Source organism: Anolis carolinensis, chromosome 2 (assembly GCF_035594765.1).
Source record: "Anolis carolinensis isolate JA03-04 chromosome 2, rAnoCar3.1.pri, whole genome shotgun sequence".
In the NCBI taxonomy this organism is placed as follows: Eukaryota; Metazoa; Chordata; class Lepidosauria; order Squamata; family Dactyloidae; genus Anolis; species Anolis carolinensis.
The window spans coordinates 215,529,317-215,552,510 of NC_085842.1; the positions used below are offsets into that span (position 1 = coordinate 215,529,317).

Consider the following 23,194-nt stretch of genomic DNA (forward strand, 5'->3'; position numbering starts at 1 on the left):
TATTCAGCCGTGTGGAAGGGGCATAACTCATGTCCTAAGGGTAAAAAAACTGTATTCAACTCATATTCAGTGCTGGCATAACACACAGCAGTCTTGAGGATTCATATCTACTTCAGGTTTTTTTTTTTATCCCTGAGGGCTTGAATCCAAGTTTAGTACATTGACCTTTTGTCCTGTACTTTTCTGGAAAACTTGGATTATTTTATATGTGCCTACATGTGCCTGGAAATTGAGAAGTATAGTACATCTGATCATTGCAGGACCATCCTTTAACACTGAAGTGAGCTCACATAGGAGAATGTGTGGCTGATAATGCCACTCTCACTTCGATTTAATAAAGATGTGTGTGGCATTAACATGGTCATGACAGACTAGGAAAACTTGAGTTAAAGCAGAATTATTTTGCTTGTGTAGACAAACATCCAACCACTGTCCAGCCTGGAATGGTGTCTCAGTAAACAAAACATTGGGCTATTGATAAGCTAAAACATTGTTTTTTGGGGAAAGAAATAGGAGGCAAATTGTGGGAGGATTTTTTTAAAAGAAAAAAATGGAATTTCAATTAGGGGGCATATTTCTATTGGAGAGGATATACCGTATATACTCGAGTATAAACCGACCTGAATAAAAGCCAAGGAACCTAATTTCACCACCAAAAACTGGGAAAATGTATAGATTCTAGTATAAACCGAGGGTGGGAAATGCAGCAGCTACTGGTGAAGTTCAAAATAAAAATAGATACAATAAAATTAGATTGAGGCATCAGTAGGTTAAATGCTTTTGAATATTTACATAAAACTGTAATTTAAGATAAGACTGTCCAACTCTGATTAAACCATTATTCTAACCTTTTTCAATGTTAGTATGCTTAAGTATCCTTCCAGTAATAATAATAGAGTAAAATAGTAAATGTAATAAAAATAAAAATAGAGTAAAATAATGGAAATGTAATAATAATAGAGGAAAATAATAAAAGTAATAATAATAATAGAGTAAAATAATGTAAATGTAATAATAACAATAATAGAATAAAATAATAAATGTAATAATAATAATAAATAGAGAAAAATAATAAGAGTAAATGAATGTAATAAGAGTAAATGAAAATGTAATAATAATAATAATAATAATAATAATAATAATAATAATAATAATAATAAATTGGCAAAAGGCCACCCTACTGGGATCTGCGTGCATCATCCGAAAATACATCACACAGTCCTAGACACTTGGGAAGTGTTCGACCTGTGATTTTGTGAAATGAAATCCAGCATATCTATCTTGTTTGCTGTGTCATACAATAAAATAATAATAATTAGAGTAAAAAAATAAATAACCTTAACTCAAGTATAAGTCAGGGAGGCTTTTTTAGCCTAAAAAGGGATGAAAAACTCATCTTATACTCGAGTATATAGGGTATACTCAGAAATCACTACACAATATGGTATTTCTTTTTTGATGCTTCCAACTTAAACTTCAGAGACATGCAGGAGAATGCCAACAGGGACATAAAGTGACTGCTGTCTCTTTATTTCATGAGTTGAGAAGCTGGTTTTTTGTTCAGACAGGCAATCCTTTGGTCTTGCTCAATACTGGCCCTTGTTATTAGTATGGCCATGGGGTTAGGTGGTAAATGGATCTTATGCTGTGGGGATAGCATATCCAGTTTTGATTTTTTTTTCCATTGAATCCAATGCTGGACCTTCCAAGACTTGGCACTAGCAGTGGTCTTTGGCAACTCAGCTCCAGGAACAGCATCAAACAAAATAAAGAGTGGATTTGCTACTTTGACACCAGCAAATCCAGTGGCCACCCCTGCATGGCATTGATCAAAGGAACCAAATCCAGGAGGAATATTTGATGTGGACTCCATGCCTGTTTTTCTGTTTTCTTCCTCTCCGTCCCCTGCAAGCCATCTTTACAGCCCCAATTCCTCCACCTTTAGCTACTGCTTAATATTGTTGCTAATCCATGTTGTTGATCATGACTGCTGCTGTTTATGATGAGTGTAGATCAGGCATGGATAAACTCTAGCCCTTTAGGTGTTTTGGACTTCAACTCCCAGAAATCCCTATAATTCCTATTTTGGGAGTTGAAGCCCAAAACACCTGGAGGGTCGACGTTTGCCCATGCCTGGTGTAGATGAATGGCACCTTCTTATACTCTACTGCACCGTTGTATTCCGTAGGTTAAAATCTGGAACATTCCTCAGCACTTACTCACCCAAAGCATCACTGAGCCACAGAAGGAGCTTTTTGGTCATACGCGCAGGGTGGGGCTCATTGAGTGGCACCCCACTGCAAGTAATATCCTTTTCAGCACTGGATACGATTACAAAGTGAGTTTGTGGGAGCTTGAGAACCTTCATGTTGAATCTGTATTTGTTTGTTTTTACGTGGGTGATAGTACGTGGCATCTGATGCCAACACAGTTATGAGAGGTAGAGGAAGAATTTTGTCTCGTAGTGTCTCCTTTTGTTCCAAGTCACTGTGGCCACAATCTCATTTAATATTGCAAATTCTAAAATAGAGTTTCGAATTTTTTCCTGCATGATCAGGTGCAAAATGTGCTATGCATGCTAAGCCAAATAAACGTATTTCTTGGAGAAAAACGGCCACAACTTTGTTTACAGTGGGAATCAAGGGTTGTGTTCATTGATCGCAGCAGTGGAGGCCTGGGACCCCCAGCCACCTGAATGAATCCTTTGCTGGTGGCTGCTCGGAGCTCACTCCAGCACGGATAATGCCTTATCACACTAAAGCTGAAAGGTTAGGCAAAGAGTCTGCATCCCATCTGAAATCCTGTGACTGCCTCCTGCAGAATCCTGGGGCTTGTAGTTTAGTGAGACCCAGGACCTCTCTGGCTGAGCCTTTTAAAGGCCCCTCCCCTAAATGACAAGTTTCAGGACTCTACAGGAGACAGCCACTGGGTTTCAGGTGGGATGCAGACTCTTTGCCTACTCTTTAAACTGTAGTGTGATATCGGCTATAAATATTGATATCGGCATTTGACCAGATTGGAAACCCACACCTGGGCCAATCTGGCCAGATGGTAGGCTCTGCTAGCAGGCATCTTTCCACTCATTGGCTGTTCAGTGGACCAACCCAAACCTTTCTGCTGACAGGAAGATTAAAAGAGGGGGGTTCTGTCACGTAGCAGATGAGTGCAAACACCATGCTCTGTGTGTTGTCAAAGTCTTTCATGGCCAGAATCACTGGGTTGCTGTGAGTTTTCCGGGCTGTATGGCCATGTTCCAGAAGCATTCTCTCCTGACGTTTCACCCACATCTATGGCAAGCCATGAGAGTAAAGACAAAGATCCACCCAGAGGAAAAGTGTTCTTACCATACATCAAGGGAGATTCCACCTGAACATTAGGAAGAACTTCCTCACTGTGAGAGGTGTTCGGCAGTGGAATTCGGCAGTGGTGGAGGCTCCTTCTTTGGAGGCTTTTAAGCAGAGGCTGGATGGCCAGTGCGATTTTCCTGCTTCTTGGCAGGGGGTTGGACTGGATGGCCCATGAGGTCTCTTCCAACTCTATGAGTCTGTGAACTACTGAACACATAGGGAAGCTGATGAAGAAACACAACCTACAAACTATCTACAGATCCACTAAGAAAATCCAACAAATGCTATGTTCAGCAAAGCACAAGAGGGATCCTTTCACCTTTGCAGGAGTCTACCGTATACCATTCAGATGTGGACAAAACACAGCATTGCCCAAACACGAATCAAGGAACATAAAGGCACTGCAGACTAACTCAACCAGAGAAGTCAGCCATAGCAGAGCATTTGATGAACCAACCTGGACACTGCATGTTGTTTGAGAACACAGAAATGCTGGCCCACTCTGTCAGACTACACAGAAAAGTCACTGAAATCCACAAGCCTGCAGACAATTTCAACAGAAAGTAGAAAACCATGAAAATGAAAAAAATATGGCTACTAGTATTAAACACACTCTAAAATCAAGACAATAAATAAAGAACAACATTTAGAAAACAGGGAAATTCTAGACAGGAAACAATCAGAGCCTGCTAACACGTCCCAACAAAGGATTCCCCCAGGCAGGAAGTAGCCAGATCTTGAAGCTGCAAGGCTATTCAATGCTAATCAAGGTGATTACTTGAAACATTCACACTTGCCTCCAACAGACAAGACTTCTTTCTCCCACCCTGGACCTTCCACAGATATATAAACCTCACTTGCCTAGTTTCCAACAGACCTCACAATCTCTGAGGATGCCTGACATAGATGTGGGTGAAACCTCAGAAGAGAATGCTTCTGGAACATGGCCAGACAGCCTGGAAAACTCACAGCAAACGATACTCTGTTCCGACCTTAGCATGCCACCTTGAATGTCTAGGTAAGTTGGGCATCATGTTTATTGAAGGCACCTGTAGCCAGGCTCCTTCTCCTTCTGGCCAATTAGCAACATTGTTGGGTGGTATGCTTCAACTTGGGTTTGCATGTAGAACACTTTTCCTAGTAATGTACAGAGCTTGGAAACATTACTATTCCAGACAGAAATCTCCAAATCTCCCAGCCATCTAAGGGTGCATCTATACTTGAGAATTAATGCAGTTTGACATCACCTTAACTGTCTTGGCTCAGTAGTATAGAATCATGGGAATTGTGGTTTAGTGAGGCAACATCACTCTTTAACAGAGAAGGTGCCATGATTCCATAGTGATCAAAGTTAAAATGATGTCAAACTATTAATTCTACAGTGTAACTGTACCTTCAGCCAGTGTAGTAGTATGACAAAAATAATGCCTGTAAGCTGTACCTTTGTAAGGAAAGCGTTAAGAGGGAGAAGGACATCACTGGGCAAAATCACTGCATGGTTCTCTTGTCTTTTGTCTCTACTACATGGTTCTCTACTCCCTATGGCAGTGGTTCCCAACCTTTGGGCCTCCAGATGTTTTGGACTTCAACTCGCAGAAATCCCAGCCAGCTTACTAGCCGTTAAGGCTGTGGGAGCTGAAGTCCAAAACACTTGGAGGCCCAAAGGTTGGGAACCATTTCCCTATGGACAGATACCTTGAGAAACATTCATGCCTATTTACCCTCTGCCTCAGATCATGATCTGGAACCTTGACACCAAAGAGTCCGTCATTCAGGCCCCAGTGCAGACAATCAGCTTCCACACGGATGTGGTCCTCTCTATGTCATTCAACACGGATGGCAGTCTCTTGGCCACAGCCTGCAGGGATCGGAAAATACGGATCATCGATCCCCGCGAGGGAACCCTCCTGCAGGTAGGCCGGGTGGCTGCGATGGGCTAGCTCTGAGCGCAAGGAGGCTGCTTGCTAGTTGTCCAGGACATATGTTAGGGATGACATTTTCTCCTATATGCAAGAGATAATGAAGCAACTGCATGGTCAGAATATCTGATCCAAGAGTTGTGCTATATTTGAGAATGCCAGCCACACACAGGCTTGTTCCTAGTATCAACCATAGACCAGATAAAAAGAAATGGTGTAGGAGATGCATTGCCTATTCAGACAGCAGTGCATAATCTGCAGCCCTGCGGGGACTGTTTATGGTCCCCCATCTAAATCTAGGAAAAGCAATCAGTTCCTATCACTGGCAAAAAGGGATCTGTCCCTAGTCTTCGGGGTGGGGTGAAGTTTGCTTCTTGTGCCCAGTTTTTAAAACCTGCGTTGACCCTGCAGCCAGCATCACTAGACCAAAGTGCGTAATTGTGTGAAGCCTGCAAATCCTGGTTTATGCTCTCTGGAGTCCAAGTGGCAGCTGCTTCCCTTGTGAATGTACATTGTTTTCATCACAATTGCCACAGCGTGATCTCTATTTCACGCTTCTGTTCCTAAAACCCAGGAGGCCCATGGGTATGGGGTGGGGTGCGGATTAAGGATTGCAGAGAAGAGTGAATGAGGCATTATGAGCTGCTTTCAGATTATAGAAAAAACATGTGAAAAAGATCTCAGTGTTGGAGCTTTTCCCAAGTAACCTTGAGAGATGTCAGAATGGGAGCCAGAGGCCTCATTACCTGCAGAGGTCCCATTCCAAGATTCCTTTGGAGAGATCTCATACCAGAAAGCCAGTATTATGTGTGCCTTCTCTTTTCCTCTCTTGCTGGAATATTGCCCCAAATGAATATTTGTGAGCGGCACTAGCTGTGGTACCCTCACCCAATATGCTATTCTGAGTAGGTATATAGAACTTGTTAACATTTTAACATGGGTAGACAAAATTCATGGAAAGAACTGTGTGCACTTGATTGCCTATTAATAACACACCGTGTATTCTTACAGGAAGCAAACAACAAGTCTCACAGAGTGAATAAAGTTTTGTTTCTAGGAAACATGAAAAAACTGCTCTCCACGGGGACCTCCAGGTGGAATAACAGGCAGATTACACTATGGGATCAGGTGAGTTGCTCTTTATATGAAAGCCAGGGCCCTTCCACACAGCCATAAAACCCAGAATATCAAGGCAGAAAATCCCACAATATCTCCTTTGAACTGGGTTATCTGAGCCCACACTGCCAAAGCGGATAATGTGTGATTTTATTCAGCTGTGTGGAAGGGGCCCCAGATCTCACTAGTTCACAAGCAATATCTGCTGCAATCTTTCATTCTATGCAAACAGGAGTCTCAGCAGATTTCACTCAACTTAAAATGACCGAGAATGGCTGTAAACAGCAAAATCCAGATTTCACTCTATTTAAAATGACTGAGAATGGCTGTAAACATGGTGAAATCTCATAAACTGTCCCTATTTGATGGGGACAGTCCCAAGTAAACCTCTGCCACCCTACTTTTTCATCTGGTTTATTAATGTCCCATATCCTCTCTCCTCTCATTTTTCTCCTTTTTGTCCTCAGCTTCCTTTAATGCAGTGGTTCTCAACCTGGAGTCCCCAGATGTTTTTGACATACAATTCCCAGAAATCGCAGCCAGTTTACCAGCTGTTAGGACTTCTGGGAGTTGAAGGCCAAAATATCTTGAGACCCACAGGTTGAGAACCACTGTGCTAGGAGGTGGGTGGTTTAATTGGAAGAGAAGATGGCAATAGAAAGTAGGGCCATTTGATTTGGGACTCTTTCATGCTACGCAGAGAGTGCTGTGATTCCATTTTAACTTTCATGGTTCCATCCTATGCTGAACTGCTGACCTGGAGATCTGAAGGCTGGTGATTCGAATGTGCTAATCGGGGTGAGCTCCCGTCTGTTAGCCCCAGCTTTCCATCCAGGGACATGAGAGAAGCCTCCCACAGCATGGTAACACATCCGGGCAACGTCTCTGTAGACGGCCTATTCTCTCATACCAGAAGCAACTTGCAGAACACTCTCAATTCGCTTTTGACATTATTAAAAAAATCCTATGGATTTTGCAATTAGCAGTTTGGAGAGGGGTGTTTAGAATTCTCAGCCAGAACTCTAGTACCCCACCAAACTACAAATCCCAGTTTTCCATAGCATGGAACCATGACTGTTAATTCTAATCAGAGCACTGTAATTGTGTAGTGTGGAAAGACCCATTGTGGAGATCATCAATCTAATTGTCGATAGGTTGGAGCCACACATTGGGTCCACCAAAGGAAGTCAACTGCAGAAACACCACATAGAAGACCAGTTTGATGACCTTTCTGCTGGCAATTTGGCGCACAATTCCCTCAATTGTATAATCTCACAGCTTTGCGTGTCTGCTTCTTTGATCCTCAATGCCTCTTTCTTGTACCCATGGTCTTGTCTTTCCTCCAAGATGTCATTTCCATTTTGGCTTGCTTGCAGAGGAATTTCTGCATGTTACAAAACATTTTTAGAGCCCAGACTCAGTTCAAGTAGTATCCTCCCACCCAGTTGGGTCTCATGGTTATGTCTTCTTACTTAACATTGGGTCATTGAACACCTTCAAAACTCTCCCCTTCCCTATAACTGCACATTACAACTTTTAGGCAAGTTTGCTTTCTATTGCTTGATTCTCTGCAAAATTACAGTGTTCCCTCACTTATTGCGGGGTTTAGGTTCCAGGACCACCCGCAATAAGTGAAAATCCATGAAGTAGGGACGCTATATATTTATACATTATTTTAGTAGTTATACACTATTTTAAGTGTTTATCAACCAATTGTGTATTGATAAATCGCCTCCTCCTCTTGTTGCCGCTTCGGCTTCTCCTTCCTCCCTTCCTTGGGCTGTAAATTGTAATTTTTATGATTTATAATATTATTTTAAGAGTTTATTGAAAAACCGTGAAACAGCGAATCCATAACAAGCAAACCGCGAATTAGTGAGGGAACACTGTATAGCATGTTGACACCACATTAACCGACATTGCTCTAGGGTATTAAGCTCTAGGATTTGTAGTTTCCTGAGGTATTTATTCTTCTCAATCAGTGTGCTCTTGTGCAAGACAAGAGGAGTCACATGATTGATGGCTTTTGTTGTCTTCAACTTACAGCAACAGTGTCTTGTTTTTCTTATTTTTCCATGCAGGATGACCTTTCTGTGCCTTTACTTGAGGAGGATGTGGATGGCTCATCAGGTCTCTTGTTTCCTTTCTATGACCCAGACACAGGCATGTTTTATGTCCTGGGCAAGGTGAGTTCTTTTTTTCAACAGAAAAGTCTAAATTGGTTGGGCTGCATCCTGAGGTTGGAGTTAGTTGCCCTTTTGCCTCACACGTGCCATTCTCCCCAGTGGAAAAAATATTGATGGTTGTAGAAATAAATAAATAGATACATAGAAGTTTTACCACAGTTTCTGAATCAAGACAAACCCTGCAGTATAATAAAATGTCACTCAGGCTTGCGCAGCAAGTAAGAATATCTTTACTTCAGTTCAAAAGTTCAAACAGGGCAACAATATATATATAACAGTCTTTCTGAATTCACACAGAGAACATGGGAATAAACAGTCCCTTTAACTATGCCCCTGGTGGTGGCGCAGTGTGTTAAAGTGCTGAGCTGCTGAACTAGCAGACCAAAAGGTCGCAGGTTCAAATCCCGGGAGTGGAATGAGTGCCCGCTATTAGCCCCAGCTTCTGCCAACCTAGCAGTTTGAAAACATGCAAATGTGAGTAGATCAATAGGTACCGCTCCGGCGGGAAGGTAACAGCGCTCCATGCAGTCATGCCAGCCACATGACCTTGGAGGTGTCTACGGACAACGCCGGCTCTTCGGCTTAGAAATGGAGATGAGCACCAACCCTCAGAGTCGGTCACGAGTGGACTTAGCCTTTTTACTTAAATATGCCTCATTTGCCTTATAAATAACTAGGCTTCAAAGAGTATGGCAGCAATTTCCTCCCTGACCATTTTCAGTCAGCTGCTCTCCTCCTTTTAACTGAAAGTGGCAGTTAAAACCGTTTGTCTCTACAGCAAGCTAGAGACAGCAGCCAATTGGAATTCTGGCTGAAATGTCAGGAGAGAATGCTTCTGGAACATGGCTATACAGCCTGGAAAACTCACAGCAACCCAGTGGTTCTGGCCATGAAAGCCTTCAACAACAAATTGTAAAAATTATGTAAACATACATATTAAAATGTCGTTCTATAAAATATACATATTAAAATGTAATTTTATAAAATGCATATTAAATACACAGGGCAGAGATTAATACACAGGACACATGCTAAAAGCTGGCTGGGTACATGCAGCTCTCCGGATGTTGCTGGACTGTAACTCCCTTCAGCCCTACTCAGCGTAGCCAATAGTAGGAAATGCTAGGAGTAGCAATTCATTAGCATTTGGAGGGCTACAGCATTTACCCAGTCCTGCTTCTGGAAAGACTGGATTGACCAGCATGACACTTGGTAGAGAGGGAAAAAAACAGTGCTTCCTATTCAGCCAAGCTCAGAACAGAGCTTGGTGTGATACGGGAATTACACTGTATTTTGACATTTTTGGTTTTTACTTGATGCAGCCATAAGGGGTCAGAATTAGAGTGGAACAGTAGTAAATGTAGTAAAATAATTCAACATCTCTTTGCGCACTGTTTCCCTGATCAGTGCTTGCTTTTTGCTGTGAAGGGATAAGGCATTCCCATTCAAGGAGAAAAGCATCTTGTCTGAGAGGGTAGTTTCTAATGAGGGGAGACCTAAACCCTCCTGAGCCCCACTCTATTTCTGCAGAAATACAACACTGACTAGTTCATACTGACTGCAGTGGAATCCTGGGATTTGTAGTTTTGTGAGATAATTACCCTTTGTTGCCAGAAAGCTCAGGTGCTACAACAAATCCCAGGATTTCATAGGATATTGACATGGCAATGAAAGTGATTTCAAACTGCTGTATGTAGGGGAGGATAGACTATAACTTTCTCATACCCATAAGGTAAAGGTTTTCCCCTGACGTTAAGTCTAGTCGAGTCTGACTGGGGTTGATGCTCATCTCCATTTCTAAGCTGAAGATCTGGCGTTGTCCATAGACACCTCCAAGGTCCAGTGGCCGGCATGACTGCATGGAATGCCGTTACCTTCCTATTGATCTACTCAAATTTGCATGTTTTTGAACTGGCAGAAGCTGGGGCTAATAGCAAAAGCTCACCCCACTCACCAAATTCAAACTGTTGACCTTTCAGTCAGCAAATTCAGCAGCTCAGCGGTTTGACCACTGCACCACCAGGGGCTCCCCATACCATGGCTAGCTGGGGCTTTATTGTGTCTGATGGAAAGCTTAATGTTTATTTACTTACAGTATGTAACAAAATTTGAAAAAAAAATCTGTTCCTGGTTTGAAAGTGTTATTTCCTGTTTAATTGTGCGAAACTTACTTTGAAAGTAAGTCGGGCTTGGGCTGTGGCGCAGGCTGGAGAGCAGCTGCAATGAATCACTGCAATGAATCACTCATGACCAGGAGGTCATGAGTTCGAGGCCCGCTTGGAGTCTATGTTTGTCTGTCTTTGTTCTATGTTAAAAGGCATTGAATGTTTGCCTATATGTGTAATGTGATCCGCCCTGAGTCCCCTTCGGGGTGAGAAGGGCGGAATATAAATGCTGTAAATAAAATAAATAAATAAATAAAGTAGTTGTTATAGAAAGTAGTTGTTATACTCCAGAAACTTCAGCTTTTGTGGCTGCTACAAACTGTGTTGAATTGGCTGAGACTCAATGAGATAGTCATTGAAGAACTATATTGGAAACAAGGCAAGTGGGGTTTATCTGTGGAATGTCCAGGGTGGGAGAAAGAACTGTTGGCTGCTTGAGGCAAGTGTGAATGTTGCAATAGGCCAGCTTGATTAGCATTGAATAGCCTGACAGCTTCAAAGCCTGGCTGCTTCCTACCTGAGAGAACAACACTCAGAAGACAGGGGAATTCCAAACAAGGAACAATCAGGGCCAGCTAATACCTCCCAACAAATTATTCCCTCAGGCAGGAAGCAGCCAGGCTTTGAATCTGCAGGGCCATTCAATGCTAATTAAGGTGGCCAATTGCAACAGTCACATTTGCCTCAAACAGACAAGAGTTCTTTCTCCCACCCTGGACCTTCCACAGATATATAAACTCCACTTGCCTAGTTTCCAACAGACCTTACAAGCTCTGAGGAGGCCTGCCATAGCTGTGGGCGAAACATCAGGAGAGAATGCTTTTGGAACATGGCCATACAGCCTGGAAATCTCACAGCAACCCATGTTCATGAGGGAAATCAAGTGTATTCTTTTCAACACCTCTTGGAAATGGCAGTCAATTTTTTTGTCTTGTAAATTATTTCCAGGGAGACGGGAATATTAAGTACTATGAGATAAGTTCAGAGAAGCCATACCTCCATTACCTGATGGAATACCGCTCCCCTTTGCCCCAGAAAGGAATCGGTGAGTATGCCGCAGTTTCCTTGCTTGTTATATGTCCTTGATGATAAGACCGATGACTGTGGACGGCTGATGGGACAAGGGAGGGACAGCTGGTCCTGGGCAGATAACAGTCCTGCTTGTTAGCTTTTGCTTGGAGTTTCCCTCCCCTCAGTTTTGTCACAGCTATACAGCCTGGCCTTTCTTTTTCTTTTTCTCCTTTACCACTGAAAATACTGATTAAACAGCCTTAGCCAAGCTGGTGCTTATCATATTTCTTTGTTTATTTGTTTATTTATATTCTGCCTTTCTCCTTGTGAGGACTCAAGGTGGCTAACAGTTGCACCATTTAAAACAGTGCAAATTCAAAAGTTAAAAAAATCAATACTGTGTGGATGTCGGATAAAATATAGTTAAAATATAATAAATACAATTAAAATTGCATTTTAAACTCACACTCCCCCGCCAGAATCCCACCCACAGCCTCCCCAGCAGCGTATCCCTTATCCCAGTGGTTCTCAACTTGTGGGTCCCCAGGTGTTTTGACCTACAACTCCCAGAAATCCCCACCAGCTTTACCAGCTGTTAGGATTTCTGGGAATTGAAGGCTAAAACATCTGGGGACCCACAGGTTGAGAACCACTGCCTTATCCTTCCCTGAAGATCAAAACATCTGGGGACTCACAGGTTGGGAACCACTGCCTTATCCTTCCCTGAAGGCCAAAACATCTGGGGACCCACAGGTTGAGAACCACTGCCTTATCCTTCCCTGAAGGCCAAAACATCTGGGGACCCACAGGTTGAGAACCACTGCCTTATCCTTCCCTGAAGGCCAAAACATCTGGGGACCCACAGGTTGAGAACCACGGCCTTATCCTTCCCTGAAGGCCAAAACATCTGGGGACCCACAGGTTGAGAACCACTGCCTTATCCTTCCCTGAAGGCCAAAACATCTGGGGACCCACAGGTTGAGAACCACTGCCTTATCCTTCCCTGAAGGCCAAAACACCTGGGGACCCACAGGTTGAGAACCACTGCCTTATCCTTCCCTGAAGGCCAAAACATCTGGGGACCCACAGGTTGAGAACTACTGCCTTATCGTTCCCTGAAGGCCAAAACATCTGGGGACCCACAGGTTGAGAACCACTGCCTTATCCTTCCCTGAAGGCCAAAACATCTGGGGACCCACAGGTTGAGAACCACTGCCTTATCCTTCCCTGAAGGCCAAAACATCTGGGGACCCACAGGTTGAGAACCACTGCCTTATCCTTCCCTGAAGGCCAAAACATCTGGGGACCCACAGGTTGAGAACCACTGCCTTATCCTTCCCTGAAGGCCAAAACATCTGGGGACCCACAGGTTGAGAACCACTGCCTTATCCTTCCCTGAAGGCCAAAACATCTGGGGACCCACAGGTTGAGAACCACTACCTTATCCTTCCCTGAATGCCTGCGGACACAGAAAGAAGACAAGCTGGGATGAGGCCATTCTGGACTTTCTTGCAGGAGGTTATATATGTGTTAGGTCACAACCCTGCCATCCCCAGTCAGAATAACTGTTCTGTCTTTAACAAAGCGCTACAGCTGAAGAAGTTGATGTAGCAGCCATCTCTTTCCAGTTGTCTATCCTACATGTAGTTTCTCCATGTAGTTTCCTAGCTTTAATAGCAGACCCAGGCTGGATCTACTCTGCCCTATATCCCAGGATCTGACCCCAGATTATCTGCTTTGAACTGGATTATATGAGTCTACACTGCCAGATAATATGGGATAACAGGTAATTTGGGATCCGATTCTGGGTTATAGGGCAGTGTAGTGTAGATTCAGCCCTATAGTGGAGCAACAGGGTGGAGAAAGCAACTGTGACCCTGTGTCGGCTTTAGGATTTTGAGTCCTCTGGTCCCATTGGCTGCCCTGACTGGAGGGCTGGAGTTGCTTACCTATGGAGAAGGTTCACAGGGGCTGTGAAAGAGACAGAACTTTTTAGATTATGGAATTTTAGTTGGAAGACACCATAAGGTCCAGCCCTCTCTGCCATGTAGGAATACACAAATAAATAACTCTCAACAGATGACCATCCAATTTCTGTTTAAAATCCATCAGAGAAGGACACTCCACCACCCTCCAAGCCATCATATCTCACTATTGGACACATTTTGCTATCAGGAAATTTTGCCCAATATTTAGATGGAATCTCTTTTCCTGCAGTTTGAATTCCGTGCTCCATATCCTAGTCTCTGGAGCAGCAGAGCATATTTTCAATATTATATCATTTTAGATATTTAAACACTTGCAGGGACATGAGAGAAGCCTCCCTGCTAACACATCTGAGCGTCCCCTGGGCAATGTCTCTGTAGACGGCCAATTCTCTCACACCAGAAGTGACTTGCAGTATGTTCTCAAGTCACTTCTAACACGATTTTAAAAAGATATTTAAACATGGCTATCATGCCCCCTCTCAACCTTATTTTCTCCAGGCTAAACATATACCCAGCTCCCTAAGCCACTCCTCATTATGTTGGCTTCTAGGCCTTTGACCATTTTGGTCGCCCATTTTTGAAAATGTTCCAGCTCGTCAATTTCCTTTTTGGATTGTGGTGCCCAGAATGGGAAACAGTATTCCAGGTGAAGTGTGACCAAAGCAGAATAGAGTCTATTACTTCCTCAGTCTACATGCATGGGCAAACTTCGACCATCCTGGTGTTTCGGACTTCAACTCCCAGAAATCCCAGCCAGCTTACTGGCTGTTAGAAATTGTGGGAGTTGAAGTCCAAAGCACCTGGAAGACGGAAGACGGAAGTGTGTCCATGCCTGGTCTAGACACTATATTACTATTATTATTATTATTATTATTATTGCAGCCTCCGGTGGCACATTGGGTTAAACACTTGTGCTGGCAGGACTGTTGACCAACAGGTCGGCGGTTCGAATCCGGGGAGAGCAGGTGAGCTCCCTCTGTAAGCTCCAGCTCCCCATGTGTGGACAAGAGAGAAGCTTCCCACAAGAATGGTAAAACATAAAACATCCAGGTGTCCTCTGAGCAACATCCTTGCAGACGGTCAATTCTCTCACACCAGAAGCGACTTGCAGTTTCTCAAGTCTCTCCTGACACTGAAAAAAAAATATTATCGTTTTAAAGAAGTATGAATTTTAGTTTACAGATGCCATGTTTAACTGTGTTTTAAAAAGGGTTAATATTTCAGTTACTCTGCACCATGAGTTGGTTGCCATGGAGAAGGGGGCGGAGCCAACTGGTTTAGCTGAAGAGAGAGTAGAATTTGGAGGGAAACTCAGTGTGTCTGTGGTCAAAGAACCATAAGGAAGGTTAGTTTTTAGAGTTGGTGCCCTTATGAGGTACCGGGAGACTGATTCTGGTTGAGGGATTAGGGTGGCTCAAATGTTTGATTTTTGAGTCAATTTTAAAATAAGTTTGGTGACTTATTTTAAGGTAGTCTGTTGCCAGATAAGGAACAGATAGTCTGTGACTGAAATTCATGGGGTGACTGCAGGTTTAGGCAGTGGAGAAAGAAGTGACATTTTAGGAAGTTTGAATCACCTCATTCTGTTATTGCAACTGTTAGTGCCTCGAAGAAGAAAAGGTTGCTGTAACCATTAAGCTTGTGCCTGAATAAACGTGTTATTATTCTCTCAAACATCTCAGTCTCTGTCATATATACACACATCAAGAATAAACAAGAAGAAGAAAGAAGAAAAATAAAATTTAAAAAGTCTCCTCTCTAAGTAGCTAGTGGCTACGTATTCCTATGGTGGTGGCAAGAGTTGATAATCCCCTTAACATCTGGTGACGGCATTATAAACATCTTTACTCTGGTGGCAGCGTTTAAAATAAAAACATCTTTAATAAGTGGTGGCAACGGATATAAAATATATAATAATATAAATATAAATAATTAATAGGAACTCCTCCACATCTCTGCAATCGGTGTCAGAGGTGGGATTTTTTAAAAAAGGTTTCTCCCCCTTCCTGACATCTTTGCAATTTGGTTTTTCCCCCTGCCTGGAAAAACCTCAGCCGTTATTAAACATCATTGCAATCATCATCATCATTATTCATACCCCGCCTTTTTCCCCATAGGGACTCAAGGTGACTAACAATTCCACACTTTGGTCATAGTTTAAAAAGCGCAGTACAAAATTTAAAAACAATTAAATAATACAGTATGGATTTGATGCAACCTAGAATCACATTGGCTTTTTTAGCTGCCACGTTACCTGATGATCCCACACAGGGTAGGAACTGAAGATGGAAAAATGCTTCAGGGAGGAGGAAGTTATCTATGGAGAGAAATTGTGTTTCTCTCTTGGTTGGAGAAGGAGAACAGAGAGTGGCCATGGAGGCGGAGAGGTAGGAAGCAGGTAGCTGCCATCCTCTATTTTTTCCCCTCGCAATCTCCCTGGCCCTTTTCAGAAGTGCAGTAACCGCAACTGTATTCCCCAACCCCATGTGATAAGTGAACATGCAGTTTAACCCTATCTCAATCCTTTTTCTGGTCCGTAGGTGTCATGCCAAAGAGGGGTCTGAATGTCTCATCTTGCGAGATCTTCCGATTCTATAAACTGATACCAGTCAAAAGCTTGATTGAGCCAGTTTCTATGATTGTGCCTCGGCGAGTAAGTGGATGCGTCCCTTTTGGAGAGGTGGCTTTTGAACAGGGTGGGGCTTTCTGTGGAGGCTGGTGGTTCACAATCGATAAGCCTGTTCTGCCGTTTCTTTGCAGTCTGAATCGTACCAGGAAGACATCTATCCAATGACAGTTGGAGTCCAGCCAGCGCTGACTGCACAAGAGTGGCTAAGTGGTGCTAATAAAGGTCAGCAGCACTAATATCTGAAGGGCCAGAATAAAAGAAATTGCCTCAGCTGTCTAGTCTCTCCACCACATTATATTAACTGCAGAATTACACATCCAGGGTGGATGAAAATGGCTCCTACAAACCACTGTGTGCAAAATAAAATGAGGTCCCATGCTGTTAGTCTCCTGTACAGGATGACTCCCGTAACAAAGGAACCAATACCTGCAGTTTCACCTACTTTCATTTTTCCAGGTGATTCTATGATTAACGTTTTTTGGAAGTTACCATAAAGTGTTCCTGAGGGCCTAGCAAATTCCTGGAGATGATAGTCTAGGAATTTTCTAAGCCCTCCAGGATGACTCTTTTGGTAATTACCAATGGAAGACATTCATTTCAATAGCAGGGTTGTTGTATGTCTTTCGGGCTGTGTGGCCATGTTCCAGAAGTATTCTCTCCTGACGTTTCGCCCACATCTATGGCAGGCATCCTCAGAGGTTGTGAGGGATGGATAAACTAGGCAAGGCAAGGAAAAAATATATATCTGTGGAGAGTCCAGGGTGTGTCAAGAGTCTTTTGTCAGTTGGAAGCAAGCATTAATGTTTCAGTTAATCACCCTAATTAGCATTGGAAAGGTTGGTCACTTGCCTGAGGGGCATCCTTTATTCAGTCATTAGCCATCCTTGGAGCTCCTCTGTCCTCAGAATGTTGCTTCCAGCTACTGTTTTGATTTTAGAGCCTTCGGCAACACAATTCAATAGCCTTTGCTATTGTCTATGGTTTCCTGTTTCCACAGTCAGTTCAAGAATGCATACCTGCTGATACTGGGGTTTTACCGCAATGTATAATGGTTCGGCTAAGAGACTACCTCCAAGCAATGAGCTTCCCTATTTTTGTTTTCTTGGGATTAGTGTCCATGGTGAAGAATGTGCCACACCTAGACCTGTGGTGGCACAGGAAAGTCACTTCCTTTTGGCCTAGCCTACATCCTGGAATTTTTATATAGGTGAAATGGCCTCTGAGCTCTGTGGAAGAAAGGCAGGACACAAGTGTGGGTGCGACATACTGAGGAAGGGAAATAGAAAACCTTTACTTCAGATCCTCTGTTGGTAGACTGCTCCTACCTCTTGGTACTGAGTAGTCCACTGCTCCCATCATTTGGTTAGTAGAAGAGCCTTTTTAACTCTTTGCCCCTCCTTATGTCTAGAAAAAGCCAGAATAAACTATGCATAACATGCCGCTGGTGGCGTAGTGGGTTAAACTGCTGAGCTGTTGAACTTGCTGACCGAAAGGTCACTGGTTCGAATCCAAGGAGCTAGGTGAGCTCCTGCTGTTAGCCCCTAGCAGTTCAAAAACATGCAATTTTTTTTTCATGTCAGGAGCAACCGGAGTTGCTTCTGGAGTGAGAGAATTGGCCGTCTGCAAGGATGTTGCCCAGGGGACGTCCAGATGTTTTGATGTTTTACCATCCTTGTGGGAGGCTTCTCTCATGTCCCCGCATGGAGCTGGAGCTCATCCGCACTCTCCCCGGGTGGGATTCGAACCTGGCAGCCTTCAGGTCAGCAACCCAACCTTCAAGTCACAAGGCTTTTATCCCCTAGGCCACTGTGAGTAGATCAATGGGTACCACTTCAGTGGGAAGGTAACAGCGCTCCATGCAGTCATGCCGGCCACATGATCCTGGAGGTGTCTACATACAACGCAGCCTCATCGGCTTAGAAATGGAGATGAGCACCAACCCCCATGGTTGGACACGACTAGACTTAAAATCAGGGGAAAGCCTTTACCTTTACCTTAACTATGTAACACAATTTTTGTTCCTGGGTTATAAATCTAATTTTCTAATTACAGTAGAGTCTCACTTATCCAAGCTAAACGGGCCGGCAGAAGCTTGGATAAGCAAATATCTTGGATAATAAGGAGGGATTAAGGAAAAGCCTATTAAACATCAAATTAGGTTATGATTTTACAAATTAAGCACCAAAACATCATGTTATACAACACATTTGACAGAAAAAGTAGTTCAATATGCAGTAATGTTATGTTGTAATTACCGTATTTACGAATTTAGCACCAAAATATCACGATATATTGAAAACATTGACTGCAATAATGGCTTGGATTATTCAGAAGCTTGGATAAGCGAGGCTTGGATAAGTGAGACTCTACTGTAGTTCTATCATAAAAACATGGAAAAGATATTAAACTGCAAAAACTTGTTTTTGTGGAACATCCTGCAACACATTTTGCTATAGCCTTTCAATGTATATCACATCGTCTTGGCCAATTCAACCAAGTTTGTGGCAGCCACAAAAATGAAGCTTCTGGAGTATAACAATTACAGTAGTCTCTCACTTATCGAACACTCGCTTATCCAACGTTCTGGGTTATCCAACGCATTTTTGTAGTCAATGTTTTCAATATATCATGATATTTTGGTGCCAAATGCGTAAATACAGTAATTACTACATAGCATTACTGTGTATTGAACTACTTTTCCTGTAAAATTTGTTGTATAACATGATGTTCTGGTGCTTTATTTGTAAAATCATAACCTAATTTGATGTTTAATAGGCTTTTCCTTAATCTCTCATTATCCAACATATTCGCTTATCCAACGTTCTGTTGGCCTGTTTACGTTGGATAAGCGAGACTCTACTGTACCTTCAAAGTAAGCACTGCACTATTAAACAGGAAATAACACTTTCAAACCAGGAACAAAAAATTTCGATTTTTGTTACATAGTGCAATAAGAGAGACTATGCAAAACTACTTTATTCAAGTAATCAGTACAAGTGTTGGGGACTAGTTTTACTTTGGCCTCAATCTCAATTTCTTGGGGAGAATTTCAGAATTATTTTTGTTGCATTTGGTGTTTTCTCGTTCGTTGGTCTTATATATAAGCTTCAATATTAGAATGATTTAGACTTGATTTTTTTTGTAGAGGGATATTATTCTTTATCTTGGCTATTATATCTTTATAAGTATTTTGGTTGCACTTGAATCCTCTGTGTCACCTGATCTTTGTTCAAAATGCTTCTTTCTTTGCTTTCAGGTCCTGTATTGATGTCTCTTAGGCCAGGCTCTGTAATCTTGAACTCTTTACCACCCTTTCCTGAGAAGGAGCCAACTTTGGAAGAAACAGAATCTGTCAAAATAGCTGACACCTCTGGAAAATTAAACAGAATCCAAGAGAAGTGGGGTTATAGGACAGCAGACAAAAGAGGAAAGGAAGACAGGCCAGTGGGGTTGTCTAATGGCTTTGACGTTTTTGAGTGTCCTCCACCCAAAACAGAAAACGAGGTATGGTACTGTCAGAAATATTAAAAATTAACTAGGTATTTTTAATTACAAAAATGTGAGTCAAGCACTGAAAGGGTAAAATGGATGGAATGACTCGGCAAAAGCTGTAGTTCATTATAAGCAAGTGCGCTTGTAGCTTAGAAAGCCTCAGTGTGAGGGAGGCCTCAGTATGAGAAGGCCTCAGTGTGAGTAGGCCTGATATGAAAAGCTTCAGTGTGAGGAAGCCCCAGGTTGAAGGCTTTGTGTGAGAGAATCTCCAGTGTTAAGGCTGCTGTGTGTAAAGCTACTGTGTGAAGATCCTGTGTAAGCTTGTTACGAGAGGAGGCTCTGTGAGAGCGAAGCTGTTTATCTGCATGAGAAAGAAGACAAGCGTGGAAGCAAAGAAGGAAGTATAAAGAACTTTGCGTTATGGAAATCTTGTTTTTGTAAATAGTGCAACCGTGTTATTTTGTTACAAAGAAAAGCCTCCAAAGGAAGAGATAACATTGATCTGTATGTTTTTGTTCTTTTTATCACTTTTGGCTACTGGTGCTGGGTCACGCTGCTGCTAATAAGTTACTCAGCTGTATATTTATGAGGAGGATTTTTGTTAATAAGCTCACACACCCAACAGGTACTGTGACAGAGAAAAGACACATTGATGAACTTGAGTGTCTGTTATACATAACAAATTTAATGGGATTATTTTTCATTAACTGAATATAGGATGAATTTCCAGAACATACCATACATTTTTCCATACATTCTAGTGGCATCCGCTCTTTTCTTTCTTTTTGCTCAGTTTTTTGTGTCCTTATTTATTGTCTTCATTTTTTTTCCTTTTTCTTGGTTTCATACAGTTTCAAACAGGCATTACGTAGTTATCATGGTGGACAGATAGAAACATTGGTTAAGGATTGTAGATGATGTTAAATAAAAGCTCTTATGTTCATCTGTGAACCAAAGTCACTCTGTAGGGTAATGATGTACTTCTCAGCTTTGTAGAACAATTAACAGGAACTTTACTGACTTCAAAATGGTTAAACAGAGCAATAATATTTACAATTATTTATTTATTTACAGTATTTATATTCCGCCCTTCTCACCCCGAAGGGGACTCAGGGCGGATCACATTATACACACATAGGGCAAACATTCAATGCCCATAAACACATCAAACAGAGACAGACGGACGCAGAGGCAACTTAACCTTCTCCTGAGGGGATGTTCGATTCTGGCCACAAGGGGGGATCAGCTGCTTCATCATCCACTCTGACGGCACTTCCTCATTCCAGGTCGTAAATTAGTTAAACTTGCCTCCCCACTTTTATAAGTGGTACCTTATTTTCTACTTGATAGATGCAACTATCTTTCGAGTTGCTAGGTCAGTAACGAGCAGGGGCTATTTTTTTTTATTTTTAATTGACGGGTGCTCACCCCGCCACGGGCTGGCCTCGAACTCATGACCTCATGGTCAGAGTGATTTATTGCGGCTGCTCAACAGCCTGCACCACAGCCCGGCCCCAATAGTCTCTGATTGCTTATAGAGAACAGTAGAAATAAACAGTCCTTTTAAAGTCCATAAAATTGCCTCATTGCCTTAGAAACAGGGCCTCAGAGCTGACAGACATCCTGGCTGTTTCCAGTCAGCATGCATGCACGCACTCAATGTGGCAAAAACCTGCTCAAACAGTTCCTCAGTAGCATGGCAGAGAAATTAACCAATCAGATTCCTAGCTGTTGGCAGGCTCAGCCAATCAGCTTCTTACACATATCTTTCCAGTTAACCCATCCATAATAGGGTCTTTACAAACCACAACAACATTGACATGTGATATCTCTGCCTTCCAGCTGCTGCAGATGTTTTACCGTCAGCAGGAAGAAATCCGGAGGCTCCGTGAACTGCTGATCCAACGGGACGTCCAACTGAAACAACTGGAGCTGGAGATTAAAAACCTTCGCATGGATTCGGGTCGGTTTTGATTGGATCTGGCTTGGCTGCCTTTGAGAGGCAGCTCCAATCTAGGACAATGTTTGCCCCAAAGTACCTTGATGGGGAAATGATGGATTGGAAAGATGACTTATGATTCACTGGCAAATCATTACCTGCCTCACGTGCCCAATTCCCAGAAGCTGGAGACCACTGAGGCTCTTAACTAGTGCTCTGTTTACTAGTCACCTTCCTTCCTCAACTAAAAATGGTCCCAGATTCATTCTGAGTTGGAGAATCTCAAGGGGAAGACAAAGGCCAGCAACCTCCTTGTACCTGTGTGTGCCTGGTGCTTGAAGTGCTGGACATCTCTCAAGTTGCAGCCTCGGTGCCCAGCTGTGGTTGGCAGCACAGTTGTCTGGGTTTTTAAGGCTACCATCTACACAGCAGGATGAAGACAAAGCCACTAGGAGCAGCTCAGGACTCTCTTGTTCCCTTCCAAAGTCGGGTGGCAGAGTGGCATGGTTTTGCCTTGGGTTGTGTTTCCTGTTGGCTGGAGCAGTGTGGGTGGGACGTGTCAAGTCATTGCCTTCCTTTCAAAGATTTTCCTTTTGGGGGGAGCATAGTTGGGTTCAAGAGGTGAAGTCAAAAGACAGGATTCTGGAATGAATGCTGTCCCTTCGGGTGAGAAGGGTGGGATAGAAATGATGGAAATAAATAAACAAATGCTCACATGTTGAGCATTCAGAACTGGATGATAGCCTAGTTCTGAGAAGTGGAGCAACTCAGAACTAAAGCAAAATCTGTAGCTCTAGTTAATACACTCTTTCAGTTCCACCTGTAAAAGTTGCTAAGGATCACTTCATGCCTTAAACCAATCCTCCAAGATGGCTTTCTTCCAACTATCTCAGACTTTTGTCTTCTGGGTTGCTGCTTCTCTGGGTCTCCAAAGGTTCTACTAGAACTAGTATGGGACATTGCAGTACGAAGTCCAGCAAAAAAGCTAACGTCAGCTTTCAGGTAATCTTGATCATTCTCCGTCCTTCTCTGTTTTGCCAGGTTCAGAGCCATAAATTATGTGCTTTAGCTTTCTATCACTGTAAGATCGCAGTATGTTTTATTCAAATCGTTTTACATTTTCTGCTTTGAGTTTGCACTAAATGCTTTTTTTCCCCAGCCTCCCCACTTGTTCCTTTGCCTTCTCATTTTCATGCTTGTCTATGCAAAGCACTGCCATCCAAACAGTTGTCCTTGGCTAATCTCAGGGTCGATTATCTCAAGTGATAGTGAAGTCCTGGGGAGAAATATTGCTTTGAATCTCTTGGGCATATTGTTTACTGTACTTTAATGTATTTTCTCCCAATCAGGAAGACCAGAAATTTTAATAAGCAAACGAAAAATAAATGTGACAGCACCAACT

At 42.7% G+C, this 23,194-nt stretch overlaps 1 protein-coding gene across 2 annotated transcripts in view; it reads left to right on the forward strand.

Annotated features, from left to right (window-relative positions):
• coro2a (coronin 2A) overlaps positions 1-22,955 on the forward strand; it is a 98,283-nt gene extending 75,328 nt beyond the window's left edge. For both annotated transcript variants that reach the window (XM_062971726.1, XM_008121296.3), the window contains exons 4-12: positions 2,189-2,338; positions 5,081-5,260; positions 6,278-6,394; positions 8,464-8,568; positions 11,682-11,778; positions 16,273-16,385; positions 16,493-16,583; positions 19,618-19,865; positions 21,696-22,955. In XM_062971726.1, coding sequence (XP_062827796.1) covers positions 2,189-2,338; positions 5,081-5,260; positions 6,278-6,394; positions 8,464-8,568; positions 11,682-11,778; positions 16,273-16,385; positions 16,493-16,583; positions 19,618-19,865; positions 21,696-21,827 — 1,233 coding nt within the window. In that variant the 3' untranslated portion in view covers positions 21,828-22,955. The remainder of the gene's footprint in view (positions 1-2,188; positions 2,339-5,080; positions 5,261-6,277; positions 6,395-8,463; positions 8,569-11,681; positions 11,779-16,272; positions 16,386-16,492; positions 16,584-19,617; positions 19,866-21,695) is intronic.
• Positions 22,956-23,194: the final 239 nt, after the last annotated feature.